At 64.9% G+C, this 27,056-nt stretch overlaps 1 protein-coding gene across 1 annotated transcript in view; it reads left to right on the forward strand.

The window, feature by feature from the left end:
* The window catches only part of MEGF6 (multiple EGF like domains 6), a gene marked incomplete at both ends in the record, with an annotated part of 97,872 nt that overhangs the window by 552 nt on the left and 70,264 nt on the right, over positions 1-27,056 (forward strand). Inside the window, 3 exon segments of the mRNA XM_082860327.1 lie at positions 4,933-5,067; positions 10,436-10,545; positions 21,516-21,620. Coding sequence (XP_082716453.1) covers positions 4,933-5,067; positions 10,436-10,545; positions 21,516-21,620 — 350 coding nt within the window.

The following is a 27,056-nucleotide window of genomic DNA, read 5'->3' on the forward strand; positions in this document are numbered from 1 at the left end:
AGTAGTCGTGGCACATGGGCTTAGTTGCTCTGTGGCATATGTGGGATCTTCCCAGACCGGGGATCAAACCCGTGTCCCCTGCATTGGCAGGCGGATTCTCAACCACTGTGCCACCAGGGAAGCCCCCTCCTCTGTCTTAACTCTGCTTCAGGGGTTTGCAGGCTGGGTGGAACCTGCATCCTGCCGAGGTGAGGGAACCTGGGCAGGGTCCGGCCAGGGAGCTTGGAGAAGGCCAAGAGGAAGCAGCCTGTGCCCACTTCCTTCCAAAGCCTGTCTCCTGGGGCCTGGGGGCTGTGCCCGACAGGGGGCTGCTTGGGCTTGGTTTATGTGTTAAACACGTGGGCTTTGGGCCTGGGAGACAGAAGGCATTCAGTACCAGAACGGGCAGGAAGAGAGGGTCAGGGAGCCAGCCAAGATGAATTTAATTTTGAAAGATGATTCCCCAGTGGGCTGTTTAGCGGTCTCTTTCAAACAGCAAATCGATCCTTGTGTTGGCCTCAAAGGAAAACTGGTGCGAAGTGAGCCGGTCTGGAGGAGGAGGGGTGGGGGAGAGCTTGCTGGCAGCCCCCGTCCCCGCGCTCCCTCAGGGTGCTGGGCCGGGGGCCCGCAGAGCTTGGAAAGGCAGCTGAGGGGCTGCAGAGGGGCAGCGAGGGGCCCAGGCTGAGGCTGGGGCTTCCTGTGCAGGGCTTGCCCCAGGGCCCCGTGCACCTGGCCGTACAGGGGGAAAGGACGGGCTTCCAGGCAGAGCTGCAGAAGGGCCACGTGCACACCCCCTGGGCGCTGGGTCTTGCTTTGCTCCAAGAAGGAGGAGCCCCTCGTGGCCTTTTCAGAGGGTCTGGGGCCCCGAGTCCCGCCGCTCCGTGTGCCTTCTGTCCAGCACTGCTCTTTGCTGTGGCCCCAGTGAGTTTAGTTCGTCCAAGGGAAGCTGTGGCCTCAGGAGGGATTATCACGGGGCATCTGGCCGCTCAGCCTGACTGCTCTTCACGCGGTTGGCTGGGGGTGTCCAGAGGCCCAGGCTCCCGGGAATCCCAGGGTGCTGGTCAGGGTGGACAGCTGCTCAGCCGGTGAGGGCGTTGGGGATGGGGGGCTCTGCTCTAAGAGGGGCTTCTGCCCCAGTGCGCTTGTGGGGACCACTGATCGCCCTTCCGGGCCCCCGGTCCTGAGCCTGTTCCCTGGGGTCTGCCCACTCACCCAGGGCTCTGGGAGGCCACTAGCCAGCCTGGGGAGGGCTTTCCACCAGCCGCTGGAGGATTGCAGGAGAGGTCAGCCTTCCTGCTGCTTGCTTTCTCCAAAGCCTCCTCCCCCTCCCCCCTCCTCCCCACCTCCCCCCCCACTCCTCCCCTCCCCCTCCCCTCCTCCTCTCCCCCTCCCCTCCTCCCCCCTCCTCCCCCCTTCTCCCCCCTCCTCCCCCCTGCTCTTCAGATCCTTCAAGGCTCCTGTCCCTCCTCCTGGGGCGCCTCCCACCTGCCCTCTGGGGGCCTGTGCCCCTATTTCGCATCCTGGGGCGTCGTCCCTCCACTCTCTGATGCCCTCCTTGTGTCGAGTTCCGTGCCGCCTGCGAGCACACCTTCCCATTCCTGTCTGTAAGCACCTGCCAGGACCTGTGGTGGGGCCGCAGTGGGCACTGCTGGCTGGCTGAACAAGTGGGGGGCTGCTAGCTCTAGCTGCTAGACCCCCGAGAAACCTTGTGAACGGGCCCATTCCGCAGCTTGTTCTGTGCAGAAAGGAGGCGGGCGCCAGCGGACTCCTGGAGGTGCCAGAGTTGCCTCTTTGCTCCCCGCACCCCAGAGGGACAGGGGAGGGGGCCCGGAGAGCAGTGAGGGTCCCAGAAAGTCCTTTTCCTCGAAGATCCCGTCGCCTGTGCCGCCCTTCCCTTCGCGGGCAGCCCCACCCTCTCTGGCCGGCTTAAAACCTCCATGGTGGGCCTGTGGGGAGGCAAAGGAGGAGGGTGCTCTACGGGGGCTCCCCCTGCCTGGCAGCCCCAGGGGCTCTGGGGTCCCGACGGCTGGGACGCGGGAGTGACGTGGCTGGTCCTTTGGCTCCTGCTGGCCCACGTGTCCAGATTCCAAGCCAGCCAACGCTTACTTATTTATTTATTTACGTACGTCTCTGAAATGAATCTCTGTGGCCGTGGAAGGGTGCTGGCCTTTCTCCCTGGGGCCTGGACTGACCGCTGACTGTGTGTGGGGCTGGTCAACGCAGGGCTGTGGGAGCAGCGCCTGGGCACAGGGAGCTCTGACCAACCTGAGTGAGTCTGCAGAGCTCGGAGGAGACATCAGCTCACAGCACTGCTTCCCCCTGGGTTGGAGTCCTCTGGGCAGCTGTGCTAGGCAAATGGCCAGTGCTTTGCAATCAGTTCGTTACATGGGCCCCTCCCATCCAGAGCGGGACAGGCCCTCCAAGCTCAAGTTCCTGCTTGCAAGTAACTCTTGGACCCACTGGCCCTGAGGGTGGAGCGGCCCCCATTCGCTGAGGCTGAGGTTTCCTCTGGCCATTCAAAGGCCCCTGCTCACCGGTCAGGGAGTTTGAAAGCTGAACTGTACTTTCGGTGGCCTGTGGGCAACTCCCAGTATCTGGGTCCTGCTTCCCCATCTCTCCTGGGGCTGAGGCTGTGATGGACGGAGGGAAAGGGCAGGGAAGGAGTACATCTATGGCCAGCTGCCTCACGCCAGGCCCTGCGTTTGCTGCTGGGCACGTGCTTGACGCTGTGATCAATTGTCCACTTGTCTGGTGGGGAGATCCGGGTGTCCAAGAGTGATCTGCCTGGGTCACGGCATTCCGAGGACCCCGGAGCCTGTAAAAACAGACGTGAAGGAGACGCTGCTCAGCAGCGCAGCCCCCTTCCTGGCCCAGGGCGTGTGTGCAGCCAGGCTTCCCCAGCTGCGCAAGGCCAGCTGCCCCGCTCCCCTGCCCCGGTGTTCCCCACCCTCACCCTGGTGCCTTGTGGGCCCAGGAACTGCCCACCCTGGAGGGACGCATCTCGTGCCCACCCTCACCTCCAGCTCCAGGTGAAGGCCACCAGCCTCCAGGAGCCCCGCTCTGCCCCGGGGAGTAGATGGCCCGACAGCTGGGATGGGTACCCCCTCCGCCCAAGCTGTGTTCACTTTGTAGCTGGGAAATTGCCTTCCCTCCCCGCAGATGGGCAGCTGGGTCCGACTTCAGGAGCAGAGGGGCCCGAGCAGGGACTTCTGCTCCACCTCAGGGGTCTTTCCTGTGCCCTCGTCCCACTGGCCTCTTTGTTTCCTCCTCAGCTCTCCCTCCCCCATCCCACTTCCTCCCTCCTTCCAAATGGAAAAGCCAGCTACCCTTGTGCTTCTGAGGTGCCGGAAGCTTCCCAGAGGAGAAAATCATTCCAGCGCTAGCCCCTCCTCCCTTTAACCGTTTTCAGGGATGTGGAGAGCGAGGTGTGACCAGAGGGAAAACCTGCCATCCTGGAAGCCAGGTGGCCCTGCAGGCCTGGGAGACCAGAGTCACGCAGGTGCCTTGGGGGGGCGGGGACAGGGCGGGCAGCGGACGGGAGAGTGACCAGAGCACGCGTGCCGGAAAGGCTGCTGTGTGGCCTCGCTGTGGTCATCTCGCAGGTTAGCGGCGGCCCTCGTGGCTGAGATCTGAGGGGTCCAGGAAGGAGGGGGCCCTTCAGAGGAGAGCAGCAGCCCCTACTCTGGGGTTTTCTGCCAGGCGCCAACTTCCCGAGCTCCGTGCGGGGCGGTTCTCCTGCTGACCGAGTGGCCAGACCTGCTCCCCCCGCAGCCCCCCTGAGATGATGGACCCCTGTGAGCCATGGCGTGCCCTCCCCAAGGCCCTGACAAGGCACGCTGCGTGCTGAGCTGGGTCAGCGTATGTACGGGAATGGTGGTGACATCCCAGGGGATGTGGGGCCTCGTGACCCAGAGACACAGGGACGTGCCAGATTCCAGACACGTGTGATCTTGTGTCAGGAGCCCTCGAGGCACCTGCTGCCCCCTTCATAGGTGCTGAGGCCGAGGTGCAGAGAGGGTCAGTAACCTTCCTCAGGCTGCATAGCGGGCCCCAGGCCTGGGTTGTTGGCTCCAGAGCCTGTGTTTGTAACTGTCCTCGGAATGTGTCGCCTCCACCCTCACAGGCCACCCACGGCTCGGGGGGCTACTTCAGGGTCCAGGCCAGGCCCTGCAGCCTGGAGGCTCAGAGGCCATCGGGCCTAAGCTGTCCCTTCCCTTCATCCTCTCCTCCCTGCCCCCGCAGGAAGAGAGCGGAGACTTGATGTCTGCGTGCTGGGCAGAGGGGGTGGTGAGCGTTGGGAGCAGACATGATGCTGCACCTGCAGCAGTTCACTGGGGCCTGATCTCGGTTTGCAAATGGCAGTTGTTCCTGGGCCTGTCCCTCCTGGAGGCACCTACGAGGCCACCTGCCCTGGCCGACGGGAGCCTTCTCTGTGCCGGCTCGGTGAACCCTCACGACACCCTGCGAGGCCAGTGCCGCGAGTCCTCACCTGCCAGGGCGCACCCGAGGCCCAGGGAGGTCCCCTGGCTTGTGTGTCTCATGCTTGTGCCCCAGCTTGGGGCGTCTCGGAAGCAGGGAGAGTCGGGGCTGGAGAACGCCAGGGTCAGAGTCGGACGGACTCAGGGTCGAGTCGTCACTGTTCCAGGACCCCCACTTCCCCTGTTTGCGGGGCAGTGGCCTCTACGCTTTGGGGTCTTGGCAGGGTTGGAGGGACGCTCCGGGCGGCGTGGCCCATGTGAGGGGGAGGGTCAGACGTGGCCCTGTGAGCCCCTCCTTTTTCCTCTGAGCATCCGCTCCCTCAAGGCCAGGCCTGTGCAGGCCTGGGGTGGGCACCGGGCTGGGTGCCCTGCCACGGGGCCCGGCCTCGGGTCTGGACGGCTGGGTACCCGAGGGTGAGCACGCAGGGGGGTTGGTGTTGGTGACAAGAGTGCTGACCGTCTGTCTGTGTCCCAGGCCCAACGTGTGTGCGGAGCAGGAGCTGACCCTGGTGGGCCGTCGCCAGCCCTGCGTGCAGGCCTTCAGCCGCATGGTGCCCGTGTGGAGGCCGGGCTGCGGGCGGCGGGACTGGTGTGTCGGCCACAAACGCAGGTGCGTGCAGGGCTCCCCGGGTCCCCTGGGGGGTGGGGGCTGCTCACACGCAGAGCAGCATGGACCACTCAGGCAAAGGGGTGGCCGGGCCGTCCGGGTCTCAGGCCACTGAAGCCCCACACCTGAGGTCAAGGCCTCTGACACCACCCTTGGGGTGTGGCCGCCGTGGGGGCTCTGCCCAGACTGTAAGCGCCTGCTCGGCGGCCACCTGGGGCCCTGGTGGGTGGGGGAGGACCCCGTGGGGAGGGGGCCTCGGAGGGGAAGGGGGAGACTCTACGGGACAGGAGGGGCCCTGCAGGGAGGGGCACTGACCACGCAAGAGGGTGAAAAGCGGGCGCCCGGTCTGCCGAGGCCCTGGCTGGAGGCTGCAGCTGCTCTCTGACCCCAAGCCCGTGTGAAGCCTTCACTGCTCGAGACTTTATTTCACAATCCAACGGAGGAGCGTCTTTGCCTATCTCTCTTCTTTCTATAGACTCGGGTTCTGGCGTCTGCCTGGTTGCAGAGCTGGGTGGGGTGGGGTGACGAGGGGATTCCGTCGTTGGGGAGGAGGACTGAGTCCTCCGACGGGAGTGTGCCGTCCAGCCTCTCGGCCAGGTCTTCGGGACGTGAACCTGCTGGGCCTCCCCCCCAGGAGCCGGGGGGGTGCTTAGTGTTAAACGTTTGCTGTATGATTCGTACACGTGCAGAACAGAGATGGGGCAGTTACGTCTCAGCGTGGTTCTCAGCTGGTGGCGGTTCGTCTCCCTGCTGGCGACCTTGGCGGTGTCTGGAGAGTTTGGGTTGTGAGAGGTGGGCTGGAAGGATGGGGCAGGTGGAGGCAAGGATGGCCCTTCCACCACGAAGGTCCCGCCTCAGGGTCAGGAGGGCCGAGGCTGGGCCATGGCCGACAAGAAGGAGAAATTACCACCATCGTTTCCCAGAGACGTGCATCTTCCAGTCTGTCCTTCCCAGCTTCCACACTCGCGTGGATGTAGGTGGATTTGCTAAACGGGTATCAGGTCATGTCAGCTGCCACCCCCCTCCCGCGCCCCGCCCCCCAGCTTGTGAAAGGGCGCTCTTTTGGAAGCAACCAGAAGCCCTGTGGTCCCTGGGCTGGAGAGTGGAGTGGGTGGCCGTGCTGCGGAGGCCCCTGTCACTGGCTGTCAGACCGTTTCTCCAGGCTGGCCTGGGCAGGGTGGGGGACAGCGTTTCCAAGGTGGCTGGTGCCTCAGCTTCCTGGTGGGGAGTCCAGGCACTGGGGAGGCCGTGTGCAGCCTGGGGCAGGGGTGTGTGTTCTGGGTCGCAGTTTCCTGGGAAGGCTCGGGAGGGCCTCTGGGGTCCTGTCCTTGCACTGCCCAGTTCGGGTGTCAGAGACCCTCCCTCCCGAAACCCAGCAGGGCCGCCGCAGTTCTGCGGGAGCAGTGCGGGCCCCGGCTCCGTGGTGGCCACCGTCCCGTGCGCCTGGCTCCGGGCTGGAGCCGGGCTCCACCTTCCTCTGCTGGGCTGTTCTCGCTCCGGGTGAGCGAGGTTGCCTCCCCGCCCCAGTGCTCATGGCGGTCAGCGTCCTGCAGCGTTTCCTGGCGTCAGTGGCCAGTGTTTGTGGGGGTCCCGGCCTTGTCAGCGTGTCGTGTGCCCCCACGACGCCTGTGGCCGAGCCCGCCGTTCCAGCTGTGCAAGGTTTCCAAAATGCCTCGCGCAGCTGTGGCCCTCCAGTGGCCGTCGAGGCTGTGGGCTCCGTTGCAGGCCCGCTCCTCTCCGTCCTTCAGTAACCCACAGAGGCTCCGGCTTCCCCGTGAAGCCCGCCCTGAGCCCCAGCCCTCCCTCCTCCACGGCCAGACCAGCGTCCAGCCCTCCTTGGTCCGTGTCACTTCTCCTCGCCTATCAGGAGCGTGTCCGCAGAGGCCCCAGCATCCCACGTGCTCTGGGAAACACGCTGGTGCCGAGCCACCCTCCTGCTCCTGCCGGCACCTCCCCTGGGCCCATGCCCGCAGTCGGCGTGGATGGGGGAGGGGCCAGGCTGCATCTCAGCAGCGAGGGCGGGAGGCCGGCCCCTCCTCTCCCCCACACCCAGCCAGTGTGGGTGCAACCTCTGAGGGCCCTGCCGTCTGAGGAGCTGCATTGAGAGGCAGCACGCTCTGTACCCCACGATTTGACTGCACCCCAACTTGTACCAGCGCAGGGTTACCCTCCCTCCCCTGGACAGACAGGAGGCCCCTCCTCTCTGGAGCTCCCAGGGGGCAGCCAGCAAACGAGGGCTCAAGTGGGCCAAACCTCGCTCTGGGGTCAGGCTCTGTCTGAGCCTCTGTTCCCCAACTGCGGAGCGGGCTCATCAGGCCTGGATTGCAGCTGGGGGAGGGTTATGTAACCAGCCACGGGCCAGGCCACACATGTGGCTGCTACGTGGCAGCTGCAGTGACTCCCACTTCCAATTTCTGGGCTGGTGGGCCTGCTGCGTGGCCCTGGCAGGGCCATGTGGGGTGACATGGGGCTCTCTCCTGGCCCAGAGCAGGCGAGGTGATACCTGACAGACTGGATGAGGACGTCAGGGGGCTTGCCGCCCCCCTCCGCATAGCGGGCGTCTCCCCAACAAACCCACCAGTACAGGCTGCCCCAGGGTGGGGGAGTTTGGGCCATGCGCCCCCTGGGGGGGCAGGAAGGAAGCGGGGTGGGGAGGGAGAGGATGCTCGGAGCACGGAGCCCACGTGTGGGCTCCCACCAGGCCCCTCCCCCCAATCCCGCTGCGCTGGGGCCTGGGCTTTGCGGAGGCTGCATAAGGTGGAGTGGACACCAGCCTGGTAGCCACGCCCCCCTGTCCACCTGGCCCTGCAGGAACCAGCTCCTGGCCATGGCCGGAGCCCCTGTGACTCTCCCATGGGAGGTGTCCCATATGAGCTGCAGGGGGCAAGGGCTGGCTCTCAGGCCCAGTGGGGGCTGCAGGCTGACCCGCTGTCTCCAAGGGTCACTAACTTTAGGGGATGCTGGGGAGGGCGGCAGATGGGCCCAGCTGGCCCGTCTTCCCGGTGACGGAGAGGAACAGCACGTAGCCCAGGGAAAGGGGAAATATTTACAACGGAAGGGCTCAGACACCATCCGCCCTGCCAGACATTGTCCACCACTGTGGTCGGTCTCTCTCCAGGCAACTGGTTTCATGTCCTGCCAGAGTGGTGGTGTGCACAGTCCCCCGAGCTGCTCGTACGCAGTGACGTGCGCACGTTCACACTTCCGGGAAGCGCCCTGGTTGTTTGGTGGGGTCCAGGTTCCCCGGCGGCCGCGGGCTTCATGCCACTCCCGAGGGCCGGGAAGAGCAAGCTGGGGGCAGGGGTGCCCATGTCTCCAGGTGTCCATGACCTGGAGACGGCAGCCCAGCCCCTCCCGCTGCTCCTGGGGCCTCCCGGGCCCTCGACCCAACTGCCGTTGGCCAAGCCCCAGGTCGCCAGTCCTACAGATGGCAGTGGGCGCAGGGGTGCTGTGCCTGGAGGGTGGGCCCTGGGTTGTCCCCTCCCCTCCTCCCGTTCCTCCGCTCTCTGTCCCTCTCCCTCCCTCCCTCTCCCCCCAACATCCCCTTGACCAGGCTTGTCACTGTAAACACAGGGACCTCACAGCCGTGGGCCCCAGGGCCTGTGCTGAGCCCTGGGTCCTGTATGAGTTTCCTGTTGCTGCTGTAACAAATTATGACAAACTGAGGGCTAAAAACAACAGGGATTTACTCTCTCTCAGTCTGGAGGTTAGAAGTCTGAGGTCAAGGTGTGGGCAAGGGTGGTCCCTTCTGGAGGCTTGGTCGGAGGGTCTGTTCCAGTCCTCTCCCCGCTCCTGTGATGACTGGCCATCCTTGGCACTCCTGGGCTGGTGGCGGCATCACCCCAGTCTCTGCCTCTGTGGTCGCCTGGCCTTCTCCCTCTGTCTGTGTCCACAGTTCCCTCTTCTTATGAGGACACCGGCCATTGGACTAGGGCCCACCCTAAGCCGGTACGCTGGCCTCGTCTTAACTTGAGGACATCTGCAAGACCCTATTTCCAAATAAGGCCACCTTCACAGGTTCCGGGTGGGCGTGGATTTGGGGACTCCGCTTGGGGTCGGGGCAGGCGGGACAGTTAGCCGTCCATCTTCCTGACCATCACCAGATGGAGGTGGAGGTTGTCTGGGCTGGGGTGTCAGGAGGGGCAGCCAGGGTGGCTTCCCCGGGAGGTTGGCAGGGGTGTCAGGCAGATCCTTGCGTTGCTTAACCCACTCTCCGAAGAAGCAGAAGCAGAGGTTTCCAGAAGGGACCCAGGAGCCCTGGCGTTTGGGTGCAGCTGGAGGGAGGTGGGTGGGGGGCTGAGTAGGAGCGGGGCACCCCCTACCCCCCACCCTGGCTTCTGCTCCAGGTTCATGGTTGCAGGCGAGTCCGGGGCTGGGCAATGCCAGGAGAAGCAGGGCGGAGGCCGGGGCTGCACTGGCAGAGGTGGCCCTGAATGGCTGGGCTTACAGGGGCAGTCTGGATTTGGGGAGGGGATAGACAGAAGGCCCTTACCCCTCTGGGTGGTGAGGCCGGTCTCTCTCTGGTGCGTGGGCACCACCTTCCTGCGGCCACTCCCCATGCCAGGCCCCAGGCTGGCTGGATCAGCTGCCTGCTTCCAGCTCCTGGTTGGGCTCTGCCTCCCTCTGCTCAGCCTTTGTGAGGCCGTACCTCTCCCATCAGAGCAGGAACCAGCCTTGGACCTGGGCCACCCTCCTCCAGGAAGCCCTCCTGCCTGCTCCCTTCTGACCTCAGGGCTGTGTGCTCACACACTCGGGTCCTCCTGCTGCTGCCCACCGTTGCTTCACCCCCATCAGCCTGTCTCCCTCGGGCAGCCCTTGGTGGGGGAAGGGATCCCTCCTCGGGGACGCCCCAGGACAGGCCCGCCACCTGCCTCCTTGGTGCACGGGTGGGCCGAGAGCCTGGGGTGCGGCCCGCCCAGCACTGGGCACCTTGGCCCACGGGGCTCATTCCAGGAGCCACTCTCGCTCCCAGGTTGGACACTGAGTCTGACCCCCAGACCCTCGCAGGCTGGCTTGGCGATGAGAGCCACGTGTGGGGCACGATGCCTGTTCTGAGGCCGGCTCAGAGCCGGGACCACCCTGGGGGTGGAGAGGGAAGGGGCGGCGTGTCGCCCTGTTGCTGGTTCCAGGACGGCTGTCCACCCCCCCCCCCCCCGCCCCGCTGCCCCCAGTGGCCCCTCGTTCACCTGGTGCGGCCGCGGGATGCAGACCTTCCGCCCACCTCCGTGCCTTAACCTGCTCGGCTGTGAAATGGGGACAGTGGGAGAATCGGTCTGGGGGACTGGGGGCGGTGAGAGCCGAACGCATCGGGCAGAAGTGCCTCGAGCCCGGTCCCTCGACGGTAACGCCCCCCTTTTCCCTTCTCTCCTAGAACTGTCTACTACACGGGCTACAGGCAGGTGTACGCCACGGAGGCCCAGACCGTGTTGCGGTGCTGCCCGGGGTGGAACCAGCAGCCGGGAGACCAGGGCTGCCTCTCCTGTGAGTGCCCGGCAGCCCCGCCCCGCCCCCCTCCTGCCGCAGATGCCGCAGCCTCCCGTCCAGTCTAACGGGATGTGGCTCCTGGGCGGTGTGGGAGACCTCAGGGCCTCTCTCTCGGCCACTCTGCTCGCCAGAGGCTGCTTGAGTGACATAACGAAGGAGAAGGCCCAGTGAGTCCTCCAGCCCCGACGCTGGCCGGAGCCGCAGAAGGAGAGGCTGGCGGGGGCGCCGAGCTGGAGGGTGGGGGGCCGTCTGCTGGTGCCCAAGTGCCCGGCACCGGGGAGGGGTCCGAGGATAGCTCCGGGGCCGTGGGTTGGCGCCAGTGGGCTCAGACGCCCCTGAGCTCGGGTGTGGCGTTGGCGTTATGGAGCGTGAGCCCCTGTCCCGCCTGCCCCGCCTGCCCAGCCCCGCCTGTCCCGCCTGCCCCGCCTGCCCACGCCCCGCCTGCCCCGCCTGCCCCGCCTGCCCCGCCTGCCCCGCCTGCCCCGCCAGCCCACGCCCCGCCTCCCCACACCCCGCCTGTCCTGCCTGCCCCTCCTGCCCCGCCTGCACTCGCCCCCGCCAGCCCACGCCCCGCCAGCCCACGCCCCGCCTCCCCACGCCCCGCCTGTCCCGCCTGCCCCTCCTGCCCACGCCCCGCCTCCCCACGTCCCGCCTGCCCTGCCTGGGTGCCTGCCCACGTCCCGCCTGCCCACGCCCCGCCTGCCCACGCCCCGTGCTGCGGGTCCGTCCTTCCCCCTCACCAGCGTCCTGGGCCTCAGCCTCCTCATCTGCTGCTTCCTTCAAAGAGGGAGGTCCTGACAGATGCGGCGGGGGGGGGGGGGGGGGGGGTAGCCCCTGAGGATCCGCACATGACCGTGGGCAGCCTCTGCTGCAGACTCGGGGACGGGGACCGAGAGGAGCTGGAATCGGGTTCTGATCTTAGCGGCTGGCTGTGAAGCCTCTGGTTCGTAAAAGGAATGGGCATGGCTTGGAGTCCAGCTGTAGGGTGTTTGGGAAGGGCTCCCGGCCTGCAGGTGTGGGCACAGGCGGGCCAGCAGGGGAGGCTGACTGGGTGCGAAGAGGCAGTGTCCCTCCTCTGGAGAGGTCTGCCCACCCAGGGGTCAGGCCTCCCCTGAACCGGCGCCGTGGCATCTGGACAGGGTGAGACCGGGCTGCACTGTGAGGGGTGGCGGGTCATGGTTCCCCACGGAGCGGGTTAACCACGGGTGGGCCGTTCTGTGCCTGGGGTGGGAACCGGACTTCAGGGGTCACGTCCCCGCCTGTTCTCCGGTCCCCGGGGGCCCATAGACGGAGGCCACAGATGCCCTTTGTGAGCTCCAGCGGGAAAGGGGGGAAAGTAAAAGGTGTGGCCATGTTTGTCCAGGAGAGGAAATGAGTAATTCTCCCTAGGAAGGGAGGCGGGGGACCGGGTGGACGCCGGCCAGCGGCCCCCGGGTGGGAGTGTCCAGCTCTGACAGCGGCCTTTCTCTCTGTGGCTCTCATCTCTACAGCGATGACCTGTGGAGGAGAGGAGGTGGGGTCTAGGCCTGCGTCCCCCCGGATTTGTGAGGGAGAGTGTGGCCTCTCGCGCCCAGGGAGGGGCGTGGGTGCACCTGCGCATGTCTGGCCTGGGGTGGGGACCCTCTGGGCTTGGCTTCCTGGGCAGGGGGAGGGGCAGGTGCAGGTCCAGGTTCGCCTGGCAGTTTTCCCACGATTATCGTCCGCTGCGCACCCCTGAACTGGGGTTTGGTGACCCTTGGGGTCACCTGTGTCTTGGAGTGACCATCCCAGGTTGGGTGAGGGTAGCGGGAGGGCCAAGGGCCGTCCGGACCCCAGGAGGCCCACTGCGGAGACGGTCCAAGTGCTGGGTTTTCAGGAACGGAGGCAAGCATTGGGTCAGGTCCGTAGTGCCAGGGGTCACGACAGTCTCACCCCTAGCCTGGTGGGCCTGTCCTGTGGTTCTGCCTGTGCCCCTGGCCACAATGGTCGAGTTGGCTCTGCCCTGGACTGGCCGGCCGGCAGGAGGGGGGATGCAGCCACGCCGCTCGGCGAGTGGGTCCTGAACCAGCCCAGGACTGACCTTTGGGGTTTCTCAGCCGTGGGGAGGGCTCTCGGCCGGGACCCTCCCAGGGCAGCCTGGGCCTTGCGGCTGGCTGGGGGCAGGGCTGGGGCGGTGGGGAAATGGGGGGATCTTGGCTGCTGAGTCAGGCCCTGGGGGTCCAGGAGACGCGGGACAGGGTCCCCACGTGTGTCCTGAACTTGAGGCCCTGGCTTTCTTGGTTGGTTGTTTTTAAAAACTCATTTTTAGGGCAGGATTTACTTATTTACGTATCTGGCTTTTATCTGTTTTTTTTTTAACAATCTAGGAAGCCCTGTGATCTGGCCTCTCGGGGCACTCACTTGTCCCCCAAGTGTCTGGGTGGCCAGCGTGTGAGGGTAGGTGGCGGTTCACACGGGGCAGGGCTAGAGCCCAGGATCCTGCCCTCAGCCCCGGCTCATTGGTTCATTCGTTCATTTTTTCACTCATTCATTCGTTTGGTCTTTGCTCCGCTGTCCCCAAGCGCTGGGGATTCAGCGGGACCCGGTGGATCAGTACCTGCCCATGGGGACCTCAGGTCTGCCAGGAGGCCGGCTGCTGCTGGAGGACACTGAAATGACACTGATGCGTGAGGATGGGCAGACCAGGCCAGCCAGATGGGCGCTGGGGTGTGAGGGGAGCCGGCTGGAGCCCAGGAAAAGGAAGTGGAGGCAGGGGAAGGAGGAAGGAGAGGTGGGCGGCCAGGGGCCCTTCCTCAGCCGCCCCACATTGTGACTGAGCCCTTGGGGTCACTCTGCCTGTAGCCCCTCAGGGCTAGTTCCCAGCTGGGTGGAGCTGGAGCCTTCCGGAAGCCTGGCTCCAAGCCCTTTGTGCATTTCGCACTGGGGGCTCTCACAGGGGGCACTGGGCTCAGGTGCAGGGTCACATCAGGCACTGGTCTTGGGGTCCCAATAGGTGCCGGAGCCCCCAGTCCCTGGGAGGCCCTGCCTCGGGGGGGTCAGGTGTGAGTCCAGGGTGGCTGCCTTTGGTCCCCTCCTGGCTGCATGCAAACAAGCGTCAGGCCGGCGGACGGGGTCAGGGTCCTCCGAGCCCCTGAGGGCGAGCAGAGGGGATGGCGATGAGGCACAGGGCTCCCGCCCTCCCTCTTTCTCTCTGTCTGTTTGCCCCTTTCCTCATTTCCCCACCTTCCCCCTCGCCAGCCTGACTAGCCCCTTCCCTTGTTCCCCGGTCCAGGCTCTCTGCAGCCAGGGGACCCGGAGAGGTAGGCAGGCGGGGGCAGGGCCCTGGGACGCTGACCCCTGCTGGCCCCACCCCTCTCCACCAGCCACAGTGAAATGTCCTCCCTGGGATGTGACCTGGAAACTGGGCTGCGTGCGGGACAGCGTCAGGGCCCCGTGGTGTTTGTGCAGGAAGCTTCTAATGGTGTTGGGATTCCTCCGAGACCCACTTAGCAGCATGTGTGACCGGGAGGTGACCGGAAAGAAGACGTGCCAGCTGGGCGGGGTGCCTGGTGACCAGGGCCCCCCCCCAGGGCCTGTGGGTCCAGAGCACGTGTGCCCGGGGGGCCTCCTGCTGTCGGGGTGCCCTCCTGCCCAGTGGCTCTCTGAATTCCACCTCTATCCCAGTCGGGGCAGATTTTGCCTGGACGCTCCCAGTGTTTCAGCCATGGTCACCCTGGGTCCTGGCTCCCCCTTATCGAAGCAGGGACCCAAATGCACAGATGAGGTGCCTGGCCTGGAGCGGCTCAACCCCCCAGACACCCAGCACGCGGAGCCCGAGATGGAATGGGTGCCGGGAAGACTGTCTGTGGCTCCAGCTTGAACTCTCTCCATGTGGGCTGGGCTCAGTCCATCGGAGGAGGCCACAGGTCGGAGAGGCAGTGCCCGAGGAGGGCCAGGGGCTGCACCGGCTCCGTGGGTGTGAAGAGAGCCCTGGGAAAGGGGAGCTCTGTGTAAAGCATGTTAAGCAGGTACTGTGTTTGCAGGACTTCTCAGAGGCTTTGATATACCTGTGTGCGCTGCAGGCTTCTTTTTTTTTCTTTTTCTTTTTTTTGAAGTTAACAGTGTTTTAAGCAAATGGAGAGGGGTTTCTTTATCTGGTTAGTGGGATTGGATAATGAGGGTATATATATATTTTTTAAGAAGATGTTGGGGGTAGGAGTTTATTAATTAATTAATTAATTTTTGGCTGTGTTGGGTCTTCGTTTCTGTGCGAGGGCTTTCTCTAGTTGTGGCGAGCGGGGGCCACTCTTCATCGCGGTGCGCGGGCCTCTCGCTCTCGCGGCCTCTCTTGTTGCGGAGCACAGGCTCCAGACGCGCAGGCTCAGTAGTTGTGCCTCACGGGCCTAGTTGCTCCGCGGCATGTGGGATCCTCCCGGACCAGGGCTCGAACCTGTGTCCCCTGCATTGGCAGGCAGATTCTCAACCACTGCGCCACCAGGGAAGCCCCGCTGCAGGCTTCTGACAGACTGTGTAGTGTTTTCCAAACTCATTTTTTCTTAAAAAAGGAAGAAAGCAAAAGAAGCAAAAAGGCAAAACAATAAAACGGTGTCCCTAAAGCACGTACTGGGGAGTGTGTAGGTGATCCATTCGACCAGCGTCTGTGGAGGGCCGACGGGGCGCCGGGCGCGGCGCTTGGGCATGGGAGGGGCCTGAGCAGAGGCTGGTACCTGCCCTGTTCTCATGGAACAGAGTGGGAGAAAGGAACGGAGGGAGGGAGGGAGGGAGGGACAGATTACATGCCGGTGAGTGGGGAAGCTACAGAGAAAAGTGAGGTGGGAAGGGGCTGACCGAGGTGGTGCTGGTTTAGGTGGGGTCTGGGAGGCCTCTCTGTCCAGGGCATTGGTGGCCTGTGTGATGTGAGTGGTGGGCCTTGCTCGTGCCCAAGGAAGAGCCTCACCACAGAGGGAAGGGAAGGTTCCAGGCCACAGGAACAGGGAAGGGCTGAAGCCGTGGTCCCCACGCCGGGAGCCCAGACCACTGGATGCAGCCCTGGCTCTGGGTGCCAGTGCCTATAGTCAGGGCCCCGGGGTGAGGCCTGGGCTCGGCGCCCCTGCGTCCCACTGTCGGACCGCCAGGCAGGCCTCCCTTCCCTCCTACCTCCTGTGCGGTCCTGCGGCGCTGGGCCTGGCCGGTCGGGGCCTGCGGGGAAGGAGCTGCAGGAAGGCGGCCGTGGGCCCCCGGGGAGGGCCGCCCTCGGCTTGCTGGCCTCTGCCCTTCACTTTTCCTTTTCCGTTCTGGATGCCACACGGCAGCCCTGCGCCCAGCGTGGGAATTTGCAGAGCTGGCATCCTGGCTCTCCTGTCCTCGGCGTGGACGTGAATGTCCCCCAGGTTGCCGGGGGAGGGCGTGTTGTCCTGCACACCCCTGGCCTCTCCAAATCGTGAGTCACATCCAGACTGGCCCGGCCCTGTGCCCAGCACACGATTACGCACCCACTCACACCCAGAGGGGCTCACCACACACAGCCTCACATACACATGCGTGCACACGCGTGTGGCTGGATTTACTCACAGGTATGTGACCTACTCACGTGCGTTCACTCACACGCGTGTACACACATGCTCATGAGTGCACACCTACGTGTACACTCACGTGTGCACGATTGCTCACACGTGTGCACGAGCTCCCACTCCCATGGGTGCGCAGACGCCCACGCACGTGCTCTCACTGGGGCCACGACGCGGTGGGGAGCACAGGCAATGAGGCGTGGCGGTGCCCCCGTCACCCGGAGCCCAGAATGATCCGAGCGCCAGGCGGAGCAGGGGCCCGGTCCAGCCCTTCTGGAAGGTTCTGGGTGCACAGCGCCCACCCCCCGCCGACTGCCTTCGGGAAGTGGACGTGATGGGGGCAAGGAAGGATGCCGCCCTGTCCAGGTCTGCTCTCCAGGGCTTTTGCAGCCCAGGATGGGCCTGGAGGGGGCAGCGGGCTTCCGCAGTCCTCAGGGTCCGTGGCCCCTCAGCCTCCCACTTCTCCTGTTGACCGGACATGGTCTCCCAAAGCCGGTGTGGCTCGCCTGTGCCCGGACTTGCCGCCATGCAGGGGCTCTGGGAGCCGGGTCTGCCCGCCTGTCTCCTGGGCCCCCCCGTGTGGTGGGTGCTGGTGTAGGCACAGGGCACCGGGCAGCCGGCCTGGAGGGCTTGGCCTTTCCTTAAGCACTTGGAGAGCCTGAGTGTCCAGCATGGAGCTGAGGTGGCTCCCTCCCTGCTGCAGGGGTCCCAGCAGGGGTGGTTGGAGTGGGGCGTGTGATCCAGGTCCCTAGCCCTCGGCCAGCGCTGGGTGGAAGGCCGGCAGGAACAGGGTGAGAGGGAGGAGACGGGAGGGCTCAGGGCCTGCTCTGTCCCCTGGGCTCCCAGGGAAGTGGCCTCCCTTCCTTAGCCACTGTCAGCTTGAGCTGGGCACCCACGCCCGCCCGTGCACCGGCAGCTCTTATCAGCGACTTGGACGAGGCTTAGGAAACGCTGCCCTGCAGCCTGGGCGATACGGAGGGAACCGCCCCTGTGTCCCCGTGACCTTGAGCTGAGTCAGCCCGCCCTGCGGGGGTCTCTGGGCGGCTTGGGCGGAGGTGCCTGGGGACGCAGAGGGGCACTCGCTTGCAGGCTGGCTCCCAGAAACACATTCGGTGACCTCGGTGTGTGTTCGCAGCCTGTGGGTGGGTGTGTGGCCTGGCAGGCTGGACAAAGGTGTCCGCCTGGGTCACCCTCTCCCGCCTGTGGTTCACTCAGCTTTCCACTAGCCCCTTGCGGGGTGGAGAGAAGGAGCCGTGGTCTCAGCAAAGCCCAGGTCCAGGGAAGTGGTCCAGGGGCTGAACTTGCTGAGCCCTTGGAGAGCAGTCGAGTCCTATTTCCATGGCCAGCCCGTCCTGGGACAGCGCGGCTGCAGCCGCCACGGCCGGTGGGCTTGATCAGGGTCCGGCCAGGCACAGGTGTCTCCTGCCTTTCGCCGTGAGGGGAAGTGGCTGGCATCAGGATGCCACTGGCGATGCCTGGACATGGTGTCCTCGCTCTGGGGGCTGTGCTGCCTAAATCTGCCATCCCGCACCCAGGCCCGGCCAGGAGCACCCTCGGGACTAGACACCCCTAAGGACCCTCCCAGCCTCTGGTTCTAGGAATGTGGGCACGTGCGCCTAGCTTCACCCCAAGGCGAAGGCCTGGCTAACGTGCCCGCACCTTGGCTCCCGGTCTATAGCGTGAGGAGATCGTGGTCCCTGGACGTGGGCTGCTGGGGGACTGTGGGTGTCTTTAGCTCCAGGAGACAGTGTGGAGGCAACACTCTGAGAGCGTGAAGGGTCCGTGAGAGTATTGTGTTTGACGTGTATAGGGGAGTTTAGCCCAAATTTCCAACCACTGATAAGTATTAGGGCTGGGACTTGAACACGGATCTGCAGAGCCTGAGCTGCCTTGCCCTGCGAAGGCTTCTGGGCGGCGGGAACCAGCGGGGTCTGGGGAGGGCGAGAGCATCCCATAGCCTCGGAGGACGTGGCCGCCTGGCAGCCATACACCTTGTGGGCACCGTGCCCCACCCCCGGGCTTACCTCTACCTCTTCTTGGATTTCTCACACTCGTGGGTTCTGACAGTTCCTTCCAGGGCCCCTGAGGGTCCTGTGGGTTCAGTCCCAGCCAAGGGCCACGAGGGTGGGTCCCCAAACCAGCCCCCTGCTGCCCCCCTGGCATACAGTAGGCTCTCATAAAATTCATTAAAAATGTAGCTGATGTTAAGTATAAAACATGTCTGTTACTTAGCAATCTGTAAACCGTTTTCAAAGCATCTAACCTTCATTTAACATCTGTACGTGGAGTTTTCATGTTTTGCATTTCCATGCGTCCCGCTGGGTCTGTTTTCCTACCTGCCAACTCTTTTCTCACACACGGCCCCTCCTGTTGCTCTTCAAGGAAAACAAATGTCCTCACAGGAAGCCACGGTCTGCTGCCCCTGAGCTGCATTTCCAGGTTTTGGCTGTCCTGTGCCTGTCGCCTGTGGCCCTTCCTCAGCTGCGGTGGAGTCTTTTGGGGGGCGCTTGTCCCTCAGGTGACTTGAGTGACAGCGGGAGGGGTGGCTGGCTTGCCTGGGGGAGGGGTCACACAGGGCTGGACCCACGGGTGCTCTGCAGTGAGGCGTCGTCCCTGTGCCCTGGCTGCCCGTCCTGCCATGAGGCGTGTGTGCCCAGTGCCACCCCGTGCCACTGGTCTCAGGCTTCTTGCCACGGTAACCCCATCTTTCCCGTGTCCCACGAGCCTTGGGACCGCAGGGAGTGCCCGTTCTTGGTTTGGGGCATAGCTTTGTGCATCTTTGGTGTGAAACCTTTTCTTTTTTCCATCTAAGGATGCGCTGCCCTGGGCATCCCTCTTGCGTCCTGAGTGCCTGCCTTTCGCCCCAAAGGCTTTCTGACGAGTGACTGTCTCACGTCCCACTTGGCCTCACATTTAATTATCTCTTTACTCATTCATTCAACAAAGTCTGTGGAGCCCCTTCTAAGTGTGGGCGTGTCGGTGGCTCCAAGGAACGTGATGGTGTTGGAGGTGCGGTAGCTGCCTGCCCCTAGGGAGCCCAGGCCTGGGGCGGGAGCTCAGCTGTCGCCCCTGTTAAGGGCTCGCTACACTCAGAGGTGCTGCGGTGGGAAACCACAGGGCGCTGTGAGCGCTGATTCGGCTGGGGGCTTGGAATGGCTCCCTGAGGAAGTGACGACTTGTCCAGGTGGACAGCCGCTCGGGTGTGACGGGTGGCTGGGGGGCTCTGTGCCAGCTCGATGGAAAGCCACAGAAGGGAAGGGCTCTCAACCAGGCGCCCATGATCTGCTTCCTGTTGTGAAGGATCCCAGTGGCTGCAGCGTAGAGAAAGGACGCGGGTGAGTGGGTGAGTGCAGCGTGCGCGGGGATGCTGGTGGCGGTTTTGTCCAGCCTTGAAGCGGAGAGAAGGGTGGGCTCGAGGGGCGTGGGAGGTAGAAGCGATGGGCTGGCTTTGGGCCAAGTGTGGGGGCCCAAGTGGGCCGAGTGTGGGGGCCCAAGCGGGCCGAGTGTGAGGACGGCTCCCGGGTTTCTGGCCTGAGCCTCTCTGTGCATGTGACACCATGTACCAAGTTGGGGAAGGGGCATGGGATCAGGCAGTGGGTTGCTACCTCCCCCTGAGCTCGGAGGTGGACGCAGGCAGGGTGCTGTCCGCGGGGACTCCCAGGCTGGGCGTGGACCTGGTGGGGCCTGCAGAGGCTGCTGGGGGGCAGAGTCCCGGGGTGGGCGCCAGCCTGGGCGTCTGATTCCCCCCGGAGGCATGGGCCGTTGCAGTGGTTTGGGGCTGAAGGTCTTCAGGATGGTGCAGACCTCTTTACGACGTGAAAAGGAAACAGCTGGCTTCTCTTCCTCCACAAAACTGCACAAGTCAACAGGTTTCAGGCCCTCAGCACTGGGGACACTGGTGCACAGCCCAGGTTGGCCCCGGCCCGGAATTACCTGTGCGGGTTCCAGGGTCACTGTGCGTTTCCTCTTGGCTCCCCTGCAGCACCCGCTTTGTCCCCCAGCCCCCCACTCCCACTGCATTTCAGAAACATCCTCAGGGAGTTTTTCAGGTGTGAGTGAGTGCCAGCTGGGACCCCGGCAGGGTGGCCCGAGAGGAGGGATCCTTCCAAGGCTGGGACAGCAGCCTGGTTATGGGACAGAAGAGGAGGAAGAAGCTCCCTGCAAAGACGCCTCATGTCTCCCCTGGCAGGGTCCTCCTGACTCTAAGTCAGAAAGCCCTGGGCCTGGTCCCTCCTCAGCGGCTGTGTGACCCTGGGCCATGTGCTGTGTGTCTCTGAGCCCTGGTTTCCTCATCGGGGCGGTGCCTCGTCTAAGGGGCTGCTTGGACCCGTGTACCTGGCTGGCATCCCTCCCCTTGGGCTCTTCCACCATCCAGCTTTTCTCCCTGCTCCTGGCGGGAATGCTGCCAGCGATACAGAAGCTTGCTGAACCCTTGGGTTACTCCGGGCTCTGGGGTGCCTGGCGGGCGTCCAGGCCACTGTCCAGAGTGTCCACTCACCCAGCAAGCACCCCTGAAGCCCTTGGACTCAGGGCCCGGCTGTTGGGGTCACGGGGATGGGGGCAGAGCCCACCTGCCCTGGCCTTGCCCGCCCTGTGTAGGTGTAGGGGTCATGGCTGCAGGGCCGAGAAAATTGGTGCTGAAGCCCCCCCAGGGGTACCCGGTCCGGCGTGGGTCGGGGTCCCTGCTGTGATGGGGCTGGGACTGCACCTGCCCTTCCCATCCAGGGCCCCTGCCTCCTGGGCCGGCTGTGGCCTCCTCCACACTGTGGCCTGGAGCTGGAGGGGGCTCAGTAGCCCTAGGGCACTGCAGGCAGTGGGTTCAGGGTGCCTCGTTGGGCCCCGCTGGGGGTGGGGTGTGGGGAGAGGGTCTGGGAGCAGGGAGTCTCCTCTGGAGAAGGTGGGGAGGCCAGCCGCTCGCAGCCCTGACCCTCCCTCCCTCCCCTCTCAGGGGACCTGGGCTGGTACTGTCCTTCCTTGAGGGTGGGACCAGTCTGATCATTTCCACCGTTAAGGTCTTGTGGGGAGGAGGCCTTGGCCAAGCTTTCAGCCCACTTTAGCTGTGGGCTGTTCCCCTGCACCCTCTACTCTCCACCCTCGTCCCCCGACCTCCCCCAGAAAATGCCCTGGAGCTCCTTCATGTCCCATTGAAGGGAGTGGGTTTTTTGCCCCTTCCAGGGGGGCTTCACTGAACCCAGACCCTGGGGTGGCGGTGGGGCTCCAGCCCTGGTGGGCCGTGTGTGACCCACCCTCCTGGGGCTCCCTCTCCGGGGGCGGTGCTTTCCTGTCCCTTGAGGGTCCAGGTACTGTCCAGGCCTTGAGGCCTCACCTCGTGGGGAGACTTACAGGGGGGAGGCGTCTCCGGGGATCTTGTGTCCTGGCTGTGGGCTGGGGGTGCCCCCAAGCTCCTGCCCCTCCTCACGCGTTTTCTCCCTCCCTCCACAGCCCAGTGCAGCCCCGGCCTCTGCTTTAACGGCGGCCAGTGCGTGCCTGACTCGGCCCAGCTGTGCCACTGTCCCCGCGGCTTCCACGGTTCCCGCTGTCAGCACGGTGAGTGGCATGGTGTCCCCTGTAGGCACCGAGGCCCTGGCGGTCCGCGTGGGCGGGCCGGGCGGGGGTGGGGGGAGGAGGTAACCCTGTCTCACGGGATGCCTCTGCACCCTGCCATCTCCGAGCGCTCCCTGTCCGATCGCGCCCTCTGCGGGCAGGGATGGGCCGGGGTCCCTGGGCTGGCAGGGAAGCAGCACGTCCCAGGGGCCCCTGAGCTGCACCCCTGCCCCGCCGGAGGCTCTCGTGTCCTACCCGAGGGGACCGATTGAGTAAACGTCACACCCCTGCAGACGGGAGCCTGACATGCTGAGGATCCAGCCGGGGGGGGGGGCGCTGCAGGTGTAGATGGGCTTAAAGCAGGTGCTGGTGGGGGTGGTGCAGACGAATGCCCGAAAAGTCCCCCAGAGAACCCCTGCAGACATTCCTCCTGGCTTTGTGGCGTGAGGGGAAGGCGTGAGTATCCCCGGTGGTTTTCTGCTTTGTCCAGAATTTCTTTGCTGACCGTGTAGCTCGCAGCTCCTGCCGGAACAGGGCATAGAGCCACGGCCGTCATTGAGATGAAGCACTCTGGACAGTTTCCGGTGCTTTGAACTTGCTTCTGGTGCGCAGCTGGGGGCCTCTTCCAGGGGGACACGGGGTGTACATCCTGCGACGCGCTCTTCAAGGCTCTGGATGCCCAGTAAACAACAGGAGGGAAACCAGGAAATCGTGGGGAATTGAGGCCCCTGTTTGCAGAGGGGACCCCTGCGCCCTTGCCGTTCCCTGTGCATGCACAAGTGTGTCCCCCCCAAAGCGTGGCTGAAGGCAGGGGTCCTGGGGAGGTGCTGGGTCGCACAGTTCTGAGCCGGGCGCTGGTACCCAGGGGTGCTGACCTTTGTCGAGAAGGCTCTGGCGGCTCTGACCGCTCATCGCATGCCCTCTGCGAGCCGGAAGGCTCTGTGCTTCCTGGGCTCTGGGCGGCCGGGGGCGGGGGCTGCTGCCTGGGCCACGGAGTGAGGACTGCTGTCACCTCCAGGTGCTGGGGGTAGGGGGTCCCTGCCCTGTGCCCTGTACCATCCAGGCTCCATCCTCAGTCAGGCCTCCTCGTGGTTTTAGATCCCGAGCCCCTCTGTGGGCTGCACAGAGGTGACCCCACCCCACACCATCGCAGACTGGGGTCCAGGCTGGGATGCAGGGGCGCAGCTGCCACGCTCCGCCTCTTCTCCGGGTCTTTCATGATGGCCGCAGATGGCTGTGGGGAGATGCTGGACTGTGCGGGGTCGGGGTGGGAGGGACGTCCTGGCCTCCAGCTGCCTTTGGGGATGTTGCTGGGACTGGGTTGTGGCCTGATGGGCAGCAGCACGAGGATGTGACTCTGCAGTGTGGCCTGTCCCTGGTCTCGCTCTCGGGAAGCAGCCGGGACCCCCACTAGGGCCAGTCTTTCTCTAGCCCCTCGCCTTCCGCCCTGCTCCCTGTGGCCACCAGCCCCCACTCCGCCTGGCGCTCTTTCGGGCGCCCAGCTTGGAGCATAACTGATGGGCGCTCCCTTTGTACTGAGCAGCGCCCCTCCCGTGAGACCCTGACCCTCGGCCTCCTGGGCACCACAGGGTACACGGGCTGGCAGGGCGCAGTGGGGAGGGCTGGGCGCCCAGCGGGGCACTCTGCACCCAGCTGGATGGGCGCCTGGGACAGCTGCTGGGCTTGGAGACCCACCCCCGGTGCTGCGGGGCGGCGGGCCGGCTGGAGCCGCAGTCTTGCCAGCCTCTTGGGCTGGCAGGGCGCAGTGGGGAGGGCTGGGCGCCCAGCGGGGCACTCTGCACCCAGCTGGATGGGCGCCTGGGACAGCTGCTGGGCTTGGAGACCCACCCCCGGTGCTGCGGGGGGCGGGCCGGCGGGAGCCGCAGTCTTGCCAGCCTCTTGGGGCCTGGGCGCAGTGGGGAGGGCTGGGCGCCCAGCGGGGTACTCTGCACCCAGCTGGGTGGGCGCCAGGCTTGGCTTTGCCTCCAAAGCAGCCCTGCTCCCCACGGCCACCGTGGGGACGGCCTCTCGGGCGGGCACACCCGCCTGGCCCTTACTGCGCTCTGCCTGCGTGGCCCCCCGAATCCTCACTTCTTCCGCTTCGTGGAAGAGGAGTCTAGGGTCAGGGAGGCCCGGAAGCTGCTGACTGCTCAGCAGAGCTGGGGCTGGAAGCACAGTCTGGCCCAGTGAGCACCTGGAACCTTCCGGCCATGCCGTCTCCGGGCGCGGTGCCAGGCCTTGTTGGGGGTGGAGCACGGTTGAGATCTGCTTTGGAGGAGAGAGGGGTGGATCCCCGGGTCCCCACCCTGCCCACCTCCCAGGCAGGAGCATCTGTACTGGGGGGGGACTGGGCTCATGACCAGTCCGTGGCCCTCCAGGGTCGGGGGCTTCCAGGAATGGCCAGTTGGGTGGCAGATGTGGCCTTCAGGGAGCAGTAGACAAAGCTGGAGGGTGGCCCCTGGGCCTCCTCCTAGGGCACCACCTCCTGGAAGAAAGGCCTGGTGTTCAAGGGCTGGTGTGCGGGGCTGGGTGTGCAGAGCTGGTGTGCGGGGCTGGGTGTGCGGGGCTGGGTGTGCAGAGCTGCTGTGCGGGGTTGGGTGTGTAGAGCTGGTGTGCGGGACTGGGTGTGCGGGGCTGGGTGTGCAGAGCTGGGTGTGCGGGGCTGGGTGTGCGGGGCTGGGTGTGCAGGGTTGGGTGTGCAGAGCTGGGTGTGCAGGGCTGGGTGTGCGGGGCTGGGTGTGCAGAGCTGGCGTGCAGGGCTGGGTGTGCAGAGCTGGTGTACAGGGCTGGGTGTGCAGAGCTGGTGTGCAGGGTTGGGTGTGCAGGGCTGGTGTACAGAGCTGGCGTGCAGGGCTGGGTGTGCAGAGCTGGTGTGCAGGGTTGGGTGTGCGGGGCTGGGTGTGCAGAGCTGGTGTGAGGACTATGCCCCCTGCAGAGGCCGCCCCTGTTCCCTTCCGGTCCCTCCACGCTGGGTTTGGGGCCGCCAGACCTGAGACCTGGCACAGCTGGGCATATGTAACTCACCCCCCATTTATAACTGATACCAGTTTTGAAAATAAAAGCCGTATTTTTTCTGGTTCCCCCAAATTCTTTCATTTGAACAAAAGAGTGTGGGAGGGAGAAGGGGACTCTGCTGGGTTGATGGTGGAGAGCAAAGGGGGAGGGGAGTGCTTAGGAAGAGCCCCTCCCCCGCCTGGGTGCCTCCTCCCTCTTAGCTTGGGCCTGCCTGCCCACCTCTGCCTGCCGCCCCCCCTTCCCCCCACCAAGGCTTTCTGTAGGAGATACAGGAGCACAAAGGGAGCCTGTGCTGGTGGGGCCTGGGGTGGGGGGGAGGGCGGGGCCCAGCACAAGGCCTCGGTGCAGTCTGTCCAGGGCGGCTGTCCGTCCAGGGCGGGCATCGTGTCATCTGACACGCCTGTGGGCCTCAGGGTAACGTGCCGGACCCCACTCCCCGCGCTGTTTTGTGGGGATAAAGTATGGGGGACGTTTGTGCAGGTCACAGGTGTCAGTGCAGGTGAGGCTCGGGGTGCCCTGGGGGGTGGTGGCGACCTTCGCTCCCCAGAGTCCCGGCCCACTGAGAGATGTGAGGGATGACGGGTGGGGGAGGATGGCCCCATGTTCCTGGGGTCCCCGCACGCACAGTGTCCCCGAGCTCCCGTGGGGGGTAGCACCCACGCGGCCTCTCCCTTGGGGTGGCCTGTGGTCGGCATGCCCTCTAGGACCGCCGGCCTCCCTACCCTGCGGGCCGGCACCTTCGGGCAGCCCCTGACCCTTGGTGGGCTCCTGCCCGGAGTGAGAGACGGCAGAGGCCTCCCCCCGCCCCCCGCCCCTCCAAGATCTGCCAGGGACGAGTGCTTCCCACGGCCGGCTGCCCTGGAATCTTACAGGAAAAACAGGCAAGAAAAACGTATGCTTCAGAACATACTACGTCTTAACTTCCTTTTGTATCATAAATGGTGACACAGTGGACACTGGTCATTTCTCATGACCTGGTCTCTGCTGACCTCGGGGAACGAGGGCAGACTCTGAGGTCTGAGGCCCAGTCACCTTAGGTACTTCTTGATCTATGAAGCTTTGGCCCTGGTACCCTCTGGACCTCAGTTTCCTCACCTATAAAATAGACGGGTTGGGCCCATCTCAGGCAGTTCTGGGACTCACTCCCGGGTCCACACAGCTCTCAGGGCGTCACTGCTGACGCCCAGGAGAGGGCCGGGTGGTCCGGAGGGCTTCCTGGAGGAGGGCCTGTGGGCTGAGGAAGGCTTAGAGAGGTGCAGGTGGGGCAGGGTGGGCTTTTCCAGGTGGGAGAAAGGTGGGGGCAGAGGAGCAGAGTGGAGGGAGTGAGTCAGTTTGGCCCAGAGGGTCTGGTGGGGATGGACGGCAGGGAAGGTTCAGCCTGGAATCTGAGGAGACTTAGCATCCCCCTCTGAGCTGGTTGGAATGACCGGGAGCCTGTGGGCCTGCCCCTCCAGCCCCACCCTACTCTGCGGGGAGGGACCTCAGTGGTCCTGCCTGGAGCCTCCACGCCCAGGCCTGTCCCTCTGAAGGAGCCTCTTTCCCCACCGGAGCAGGGCATCAGTTGGTGGGGTCCGGGGAGTGGGCAGGCAGGGCTGCGGGGCTGTGGGGGCCCCTGGGCTCTGCCAGGAGGCAGCGGGAGCAGGCGGCCGCCCCTGAGGGCGTGCGGGCGGGAAGCAGGCCCCGGCGGGTCCAGCGCTCCTGGCCTTGGCTCAAGGGTGACTTTGTTTCTAAACTGGGATAATTGATTAATGGAGAGGAAGCAGCCCTCCCAGGCGGCCCTTCAGTGCTGCCCACTGTGTCGGAGGGTGGGAATCTGACCCCTGGCCCGAGGTCCAGACACCACCGAGGGCTGCTCTTGGCTACCGGCCACGACCAGGCTGGGACCTGGCTCTCCTCTCCCTGAGGGGTGCGCAGAGCTGCCCCGCCCGACCAGGCCTCTTCCTCCACTGTGCTCTGCTCTGCCCTGCTGCCCCTGCCCTGGCGGACAGTGTGGCCTTTGACTTCTCCACACACGCCCGATTTAGCTGCACTAAACTCCTCCTTTTTTTTTTCTTTTTTTTTTTGCGGTACGCGGGCCTCTCACTGCTGTGGCCTCTCCCGTTGCGGAGCACAGGCTCCGGACGCGCAGGCCCAGTGGCCATGGCTCACGGGCCCAGCCGCTCTGCGGCATGTGGGATCTTCCTGGACCGGGGCACGAACCCGTGTCCCCTGCATCGGCAGGCGGACTCTCAACCACTGTGCCACCAGGGAAGCCCTAAACCCCTCCTTTGAGGATAGTTCCCGAAATCTCCAGCAAGCCCCACGCCCTGCAGGAGCTGGCACTGGTGTCTTCTGCTGCCTGGGGTGGGGGCCGTCTCTGGCCGGGGGTGGGGAGGGCCTGCTGGGTTGAATGGAGATGGTGGGTGTCTTTGACCCTGCCCTCTG

This window comes from Leucopleurus acutus (genome assembly GCF_964270905.1).
Source record: "Leucopleurus acutus genome assembly, chromosome: 2".
Classification (NCBI taxonomy): Eukaryota; Metazoa; Chordata; class Mammalia; order Artiodactyla; family Delphinidae; genus Leucopleurus; species Leucopleurus acutus.